Source organism: Anabrus simplex, chromosome 7, assembly GCF_040414725.1.
Source record: "Anabrus simplex isolate iqAnaSimp1 chromosome 7, ASM4041472v1, whole genome shotgun sequence".
Taxonomy (NCBI): domain Eukaryota; kingdom Metazoa; phylum Arthropoda; class Insecta; order Orthoptera; family Tettigoniidae; genus Anabrus; species Anabrus simplex.
Genome location: NC_090271.1, coordinates 226817931 through 226826997, shown reverse-complemented (window position 1 = coordinate 226826997; position 9067 = coordinate 226817931). Strand labels below are relative to the sequence as shown.

The 9067-nt window shown below is 39.8% G+C and overlaps 1 protein-coding gene across 2 annotated transcripts in view; it reads right to left on the bottom strand.

Annotated features, from left to right (window-relative positions):
- Nucleotides 1-3972: 3972 nt before the first annotated feature.
- The window catches only part of IleRS (Isoleucyl-tRNA synthetase), a 270753-nt gene continuing 265658 nt past the window's right edge, over nucleotides 3973-9067 (bottom strand). For both annotated transcript variants that reach the window (XM_067150874.2, XM_067150873.2), the window contains exon 21: nucleotides 3973-4229. In XM_067150874.2, coding sequence (XP_067006975.2) covers nucleotides 4016-4229 — 214 coding nt within the window. In that variant the 3' untranslated portion in view covers nucleotides 3973-4015. The remainder of the gene's footprint in view (nucleotides 4230-9067) is intronic.

Genomic DNA, 9067 nt, shown 5'->3' with positions numbered 1-9067 from the left:
CCTGGCAGCCCCTCATCTGTCAGTTGCAACTTGCCTGGATGAAGAGACTTAACATGCTTAAGTTTCTCAGTGGCACTTCGTGGGGGGCTGACCGTGCGGTGCTGCTACGATTGTACACGGCAACGGTCCTCTCCGAATTGACTATGGTAGTGTGGCTTATGGCTCAGCATCAAAACCTACGCTGAGCCCTTTAAACAGTAGTCACCATAGTGGAGTTAGGCTGGCAACGGGAGCTTTCCGTACTAGCCCCATTCCCAGCCTACTCGCTGAAGCAGGAGTTCCACCTTTACGGATAAGAAGGCAGCAGTTACTGCTCACATACGCTGCCAAAATTTGTGAAATGCCGCTACATCCAGGCTATCAATGCATCTGTAGTACCCAATACCACCAGAGGTACCAAAACTGGCCAAAAGCCACACGGCCGGTTGGGTTTTGAATTGATAGCTTGTGTGGTGATCTGAATGTCGATATCATCTAATCTTCACGGATGGTTCTAAAATCGGAGATAATGTTGGTTGCTCTTTCGTCACCGATGATATGAGCACGAAGATCTCGCTTCCTGGTGTATGTAGCGTGCACACTGCGGAGCTTTACGCCATCTTAGAGGCTCTGCATTTTGCACTACGTGATGAAAGAACCACTTTCTTATGTGTACCGACTCAAGCTCTCTGCAGTCTATTGAAGCCTGTTTATCGCATCACCCACTGGTGCAGCAGATTTATGACCTAGCCAGGTTAAGTGATGCTGGCACCAGAATCACTTTCGCGTGGCTTCCAAGCCACCTTGGGATTATGGGAAACGAACGTGCGGATGAAGCTGCAAAGGAAGCGGTACTTCTACCTCCAAGACCTGTCAGTATGCCTGCTAAAGATATTTGTTCTCAGCTACGTTGAACCTCTTGGCGTCCTGGGAATTGGAGTGGCTAGCTATCTGAACTCCCTACAAGCTGAGAGCAATTAAGAAGACAACTACCGTGTGGCGGTCCTCTTTCCAGCCTTCATGGAGAGAGGCCATAGTATTGTGTAGGTTGAGGATAAGTCATTTACGATCTACCCACTCTTATCTCCTAAAGAGGGAAGACTCCCCAGTGTGTTCTTGTGGTGCCGACTTCATCGTGGCCCACATCCTCACAGAGTGCACTGATCTCTCTGGCCTAAGACGGAGCCTCGGCCTGCAGGAAACACTCAAACGCATACTAGCCGATGACGCGACTACTGCTGATCTCATCATTTACTTTATGTGCGACAGTGGATTAATCAAGGGTATATAAATTACAAGTGTACTGTTACTCAGGGAACGCACGTTCCTCTTTGATTCGTTAGTAATTTTTTGGCCTAAATAAATTATTTTTTGTTTTATTTTGTACTGTGTTTTCAAATTCCTTTGTTGAATAAATTTTGTATTTATTTTAAATTTATTTTTCACTAACATGTTCAGAGAGGATGATTACCTCGTTGTAGTTCCTCTTAGAACAAAAATTCACCACCACCACCACCACCACCACCACCACCACCACCACCACCATCTCACCATGTGTTCGTTCAGCCATTAATTTTATTTCTGGAACTTTAGGATGATGCTGGTGAATGTCCTTGCGTGTTTCTTGGACACACAATATATAACATTTATGGGTACGGCACAGTTTGTGTAATAATTCTTTACACTTTGATAAGCCTTCTATATTTATAGAAATGACTGACATACTTGGCTCTGATAAAAGCCTTTCACAGTTGCTGGAAATCTTACTCATCTTAGAGATATTTTACAGTATGCTTCTGGAATGCTGATGTTCAGTTCAGTGCTGGAAATCGATTCCAAGTAAATATGCCCACATGCAAGAATCAGCTTCACCCCAACTTTATGATGCTCCCAGGAGATGAGGAATGTGATCTTCGTTACAATTTTCACTAACCTATGGCATGGCCATTTCGAATATGAAGGACTGAAATTTTCCGATTAATTCCATCCACTATTACACAAACTTAGAAAGCAATAGAACATGAACCAATAACATCTGCAGATAACTCTAATCTCAATACAAGAGTCAACAAAGCAGGACCAATACCATTCATTGTACTGACCATTAAAAGCCAGCTAAACCGGATCACATAAAATGATGAGCATGTGCATTACCTGGTTTCTGTGCTACATACCGATGATGCACATACGCGTCGGTTAACACGTTAATGGCGATGAAGGTAACGATGAGCATTTCTTTGAAGGTAATGATGATGCTTGAAGTCTGAAAAGGGAAGATGGAGGCAACTAATTGAATAAGAACACTTTTTTTGTTTTGTTTTTGCTATTTGCTTTACGTCGCACTGACACAGATAGGTCTTATGGCGACGATGGGATAGGAAAGGCCTAGGAGTTGGAAGGAAGCGGCTGTAGCCTTAATTATGGTACAACCCCGGCATTTGCCTGGTGTGAAAATGGGAAACCACGGAAAACCATCTTCAAGGCTGCCGACAGTGGGACTTGAACCCACTATCTCCCGATTACTGGATACTGGCTGCACTTAAGCGACTGCAGCTATCGAGCTCGGTGAATAACATTCACCCGTAAAAATGTTCCAAGTATAGTCACAATGTTTGATGAAAAAAACCATGGACTAATTTTAATATTATCATGTCGGTGAAAGAATAATCTAGATACACCCACACCAGAGTTTCAAATCAGACAGAAAATTTAATTGAAAATTAATAGTGGTTGGGCATCTCAATCAAAAAACATAAACAAACAAAAATCAAGCATTTTCGTCCTTTTGTGGCAGAGGCATCCAGTTAAATTGTGACAGCTCTCTAAGACACTGGCTAGTACACTATTGAGACACTTCTTCTTCCAGTCATTATTTCATTCTCCCTATGGGGGAGTGGGCCACGAGTCCAACACAGGGACTCTTCAGCCATAGAATTTGTTTGGTTTAATTCAAATTACTGTAATTTTAATTGGTGATGGTGTGTTATGCCACATGTATTATACATTTTCTTTTTGTTACCAAAGCAAGTCTCCTTTTTTGCACAATGCACCGACAGTGCACAAAGGGAGATAAGTATTTCCACTTACTAGAAATGCCTGCCTCAGTCCTACACAATAAAAAATTAGGTTTCCAGCAGGGAACCATTATCTGTTTACAAGTGAATTAAATAATGGTTCCCAATCTGAAACCTATGTTCTCGCAGTCATTGAAGACGTCATTGGATCGCATTCACAATGAAAGTGTGTTGTGTTATGGTGCACGAATATAAATGTTCGTCCATCTGTGAAATGGCAGATGGTGTAGGAATGAGTAAAGGTTCTTGTACAATTTAGATGAAAAATCTCAATGAGATTGCCATAAAATTTGTTCGACAGTTGCTGACAAATGACCAGAACATGCATGTTGAAACTGGTTACAATGTTTTTAATTAGTTAAATGGCAACATCAAACAGGTGATGGAACTTGGGAATACAAGCATGATGTGGAAACCAAACACCAGTCAAATTATTAATTACCTAGCAACTTGAAGACAAATGAAGAGAATGTTTAGAGGAAAATATATTTCAGTCAAAATAGTTTAACATACGCCAGAGTAAGGATGATGAAATATACATTTTACCAGTCTAATACAAAGTTGTCTGCTTTCCGATCATTCTCCAATCTATTAGGATTGGTACTTGAAGTGGATCTGGTCAAGTTTTATGGCCGGAAGCCCTTTCTGATGCCAAACCTATACTGAGTGATGAATTCACTATTGGATTTTTCTGTAGCAGTATGTAGTATGGTGTGTTGTATGCAGATTAAGGGAAGTGTATTAGAGATACACAAATACAAAGTCCCTGAGCCAGAATCACATGCAGTTAAAATCCTCAGTTCGGCCAGGAATCAAACCCTTGGCCGACTGAACTGAAGACCACTCTGCTGACCATTCAGCCAAGGAGGCAGACAAACTGCATAATGCTATGTACAAGGCATTAAAAAAACACAAGGAGTTTAGTCGAGTATTTATTATCACCAATTCTATATCACTTTATATCATTTCACTTGTAGTTCCAGAGTTTCTCCATTCTGAAGAGCACATGATTCACTAACAAGTGTTGTCCCTTTTCTCAGCTGCACAGCATTTGGGGTTGTGCTATACAATAAGGCAGTAATCTTCTTCAGTGCATTAATATTCACAGAAAAATTACCAACTGGATTTTCCAGTAGAAGAGTACTTTTCTCATTATTGTATGAAATGTTGACAAATCTGAAAAGACAAAAAAATCCATAAAAATTTCACTCCTATAAATTACAATGGAGGGTCGATAACCCACATGTTAGACCCCTTTAAACAACAATCATCAATTACAATGCACTTCAAAGATTCTCAAATAAGGAATATGATTTTTTTTTTCATTAAGTCTCAATTTACAAGTGTCCACAAGGATCTAAAATACTACTGCAAATCTACAGCAGTTATGAACAAGGAAATGAAATAAAAATAAATTTGTGGTCTGCAGTGCACTGCGTACATTAAAATGAGGATGAATGTAAATATTATCTCAATATCCTGAAGGCTCCCTTCAGTGCTGTAAATGCAACTCGTGTATCACATATGATTTTAAGTCTGTTGCAGAAGTCAACTAAGAAAGACATAATCATGCCTCTGGCTTCCATTGTAAGTCCCAAAACCATGCCAACATCAAGGTTCTCAACTTGGTTATGGAAACAGCTCATGGTAATTATGTTGAAATTTTATGCTATTTGGTCATGTGCATCAGCTTCCAAGAGAGATACATGTAAATTTTTTCAATTTGCTTTACGTAGTGCTGACACAGACAGGTCTTATGGTGATGATGGGATAGGAAAGGCCTAGGTGTGGGAAGGAAGCGGCGGTGGCTTATTAAGATACATTTACACAATGTGAAAAGGGAAACCATGGAAAACCATCTCCAGAGCTGCCGACAGTGGGGTCCGAACCCACTATCTCCTGGATGCAAGCTCACAGTTGCGCACCCCTAAGAGATATCTTTCACTCTAGAGATGTGCTATCATAAAAAAGCAATCCTGGGGCTCAGCGAGACCAAATGGAAAGGGGCCTCCTTGGTTTACAGGCCTGCGGAGCGGCACAGAGCAAGAGCAAATATATCGTTGATCACTGCCTGATGCACTCTTTGATCTTGAAGCAATTTTAAATTTTTGTTTTGGTCTCCTTTAAGGCAGAAACAGGTTCCAGGAAGGACATTCTAGGTATCATTAATGATCGAGGGGAGTGAGTATATGACTTACAGAAGGCGGAAGTCTTCAGTCAGCAGTATGTAAAAGTAACTGGATATAAGAATAACGTCCAGATAGAGGCGGTATCTAATACTGGCAAATTTACTTACTGATATTTACTTATGATGATAAAGACATTAAAAGAAGGTACAAAAGTTGAAAGCCAGAAAGGCAGCTGGGATTGACAAGATTTCTGGGGATATATTAAAGCCCATGGGCTGGGATATAGCGCCATATGTGATATACTTACTTGATTACTGTTTGCATGAAGGAGCTATACCAAATGAATGGACAGTGCAATAGTAGCCCCAGTGTACAATGGAAAGGGTGTGCCGAACAAAGCCTACCTTGGTGGTGCACTTCCTTTATTCCTACTTCTCCTTAACTGTCGTTGTCGCCATTAGCGATAACATTACCAGAATGTGACGTCAAACTTATAGTTTCTCACTGAAGATGGCGCTCTAGCCATCTGTGTTTATACACAGTCTCTTTGACACAGTCTGTCTCTCGCTCTCCGAGTGTTAAGTTGGTCTGCTCGCGATGTCAACAATGGTCGGATCAAACGTGATAAGCAGACTGGAACTTAATATGTGCTTCTTGATCTGCGAATTGTTATCATCGTGGATTTACTTATTTCAAGGCTCGGTTCTCTGCTTGAAGTTATTATTTTGATTGAGGTATATATTTCGAGACTCCTGATTGCTGCTCCCAGGTATTCATTCATTTTATTTCATTTTCATGCCAGTTACAAAAACTGTTCTGTGTGATTGTATTTCAGTAGTCTTTTATCACCTGTCTTTGCAGGCTCTTAATTACTTCATTTTATGTGTGTGTTTTAATTTTCTTTCTTTGTGTGCACACGCGTGGGAACGGAGAGTGGTATTTACCTATCTGTTTGTTTGGGCCTGTGTGTGTTTGTGGGTTTTGAGACCATGCATTTTTGTTTACTCATCATTTGAAGTCATGGCTGAGCATTGGTGTATTGTGCGATTTGAAGCTATGGTGTTTAATGCATGTTTGTCCACGTGAGGCAATTTGGATGTCCCGTGTAGCGGGTCGACGAGTGTTGTGATTGCTAAGATTATATTTGGATCAGCCTTGCCTATATTTTGCAGCGGTCCAGCATTATATCTGCGGTGTTCGAACCATGCTCGTGAGCCCATGATATCCTTCGCTATCCTGTGCAATAGTATACGTCGCGTGCCTTACACTCCGGCCTGATCTGGGTCGATTTTATATTGGTTCTCTCTTCTTGTTCATACGTGCGTGCGTGTGCGCGTGTGTGTGTGTGTGTGCGCGAGCCTGTGCTGTCTGCTTGTGTACGGTCTATAGTACTCTCCGTATCTCGTAATTTCAATTTTAATTTTTCTTTATTGTATTTTACTTTTCATTTTAGTTGGCCGATTTGGGCCATGTGTAGTGTGCTATTTTATATTTCTAGGCCGTTATTTGGTCCATTGTCGGCGATTAGTTTTTGTTTTTGTAACTGTAGCAACATCATCTTCTCCTTCGCTTCTGCTCCTTTTGGGAGGCTGTGCTTTGCTTTTGTTGGGACGCGCTGGCATCGAATGGACGCTCGCTTGGAGCGCGGATGCAAACTGTTGATATGTGCACGGCCCGTATTACCGCGACTGTATTATTCCTTTAGTGGTTCCATTTTCTGATTCCTTCGATGATGTGTTTCACGTCACATTATTTTTCTCAAACGAATTTGTAAATTCTATGTAGTCATACGTAGGTGTGTAGTGCGATCATGTGTACTGTCGGCGTGTTACTTACTATGTCATTGAACGGGATACTACTTGATGTTTCAATTTTCTACAGTTATGTAAGTAACTTTTAATGCAGCCTCACTTTTCTGTTTTCATTCTAATATTATGTGTGTTTATAATAAACCCCAGTTTCCTTGATCCATTCTTTTATTCATGGGGGTTAGGGGTTCATGCCTTTCTGTCCTTTCGCTTCCCTTTGTCTATGCATGGATCCAGCTCTGAGCTGTTTTAGCTCGTTCCAGTCCATCCACGGCAATTTACGAAGAGAGGTAAGCGAGGTAAGTATCTGCGCGTATATGTTGTGTACTGTGTTGATGTGTAATGGTAGCAGGGTATGGGGGTGGTGCAAATGGTAGGCAGAGCGCGGTTCGTGACTGGAAGGTTTCATCGAGAGGTTGAATTTCGGTGAAACAGAGCTGGATTCGTTTGTAACTCGACCTCTTTTCTGTATGTTTGAACGACACTACTGTGAATGGATCTTAAATTATGTTATTCTGTGACATACTTTCCCTTGCATATTGTGTAAAATTTCAGTTTTTAAGTTTACCATTGTTGTATATTATCCTCCCCATTATCTATTCTGTCTGACGATATGGAGAATATACAAGACCCTGTGTGTATAAACCCTACTTGTGTTGATCAACAAAACGTTTCGAGCGCATCAAACGATGGCTCATCCATTCATTCAAATAACGAGAACAATAATGCCAATGCTATGGTAAACAATCGATCTAGTGCATTTATCTCTGATACCAACAGTGAGCCTGTTTGTCGTACTTCACACCCGGTTGCTAACTGTACGCCCCTACCTAACATTGCTCTTGATATTATCCGGAAGTGGAATTTGAGGTTCTCCGGTGTGGAGAAAGGATTTTCAGTTATTGAATTTTTGGAGAGGAATAATATATAAGTAATAATAATAACAATGTAAACGTTTCCACCTTTTCAATACTAAAATATATTCACAAAATTATAAATTACACGGTACTAGTTTCGACCCATCTAGGGGTCATCATCAGCCGTATTGGAGCAAAGATCACTTTTGGTGAAATTCTAAGAAAATGTTATTTTAAAGAATAACAAGTGAATGTGGTAGATGAAATGAGATGTTATTATGGTAATAGTTAATAATACAAGGAATATACATACTAAGAGATTTTTAACAAAGAATAAAGTATAAATGGGGTGTTGGTAAAAATTATAATCATGGAAATCAGTAAGTTCTTGTATTGAAATGACATATATAAAATTATATATGGCTTAGGAAGAGGGCTTAAGGTGGGGCTGAAGGGTGCGGGAGAAAGTGTAATTGTCTTGGAAAAGTACCTTTGATTAAATTTAGGATTGAGTTTAGGTTGGCTGCATTATTGTTTCTGAGGAAAGTGATAAATAGATCGAAGAGTATGTTGGGTTTCTCTGAGATTTCATTGAGATTGTGACTGGCATTAAAGTATTGGTCTAGGTGTATGTAGTAATTTTCCATTATGTTGAGTAAAGGGCCCTTGTTTGCTAATACGAGGATGTCCACGTCTTGTTCAATATTGGTGAAATTATGGTTATAATCTTGCATGTGTTGGCCGATGGCTGAAAACCTGTTGTATTTTATTGCGTTAGTGTGCTCGTGGTATCTGATAATGAAGTTTCTCCTGGTTTGCCCGATGTAGGTTTTTTACAGGTGGTACATTTGATCCTATAAACTATATATGTCCTTTCAATACAAGAACTTACTGATTTCCATGATTATAATTTTTACAACACCCCATTTATACTTTATTCTATGTTAAAAACCTCTTAGTATGTATATTCCTTGTATTATTAACTATTACCATAATAACATCTCATTTCATCTACCACATTCACTTGTTATTCTTTAAAATAACATTTTCTTAGGAGTTCGTCAAAAGAGATCTTTGCTCCAATATGGCTGATGATGACCCCTAGATGGGTCGAAACTAGTACCGTGTAATTTATAATTTTGTGAATATATTTTAGTATTGAAAAGGTGGAAACGTTTACGTTGTTATTATTATTACTTATATATTATTCTCAGTTCAAT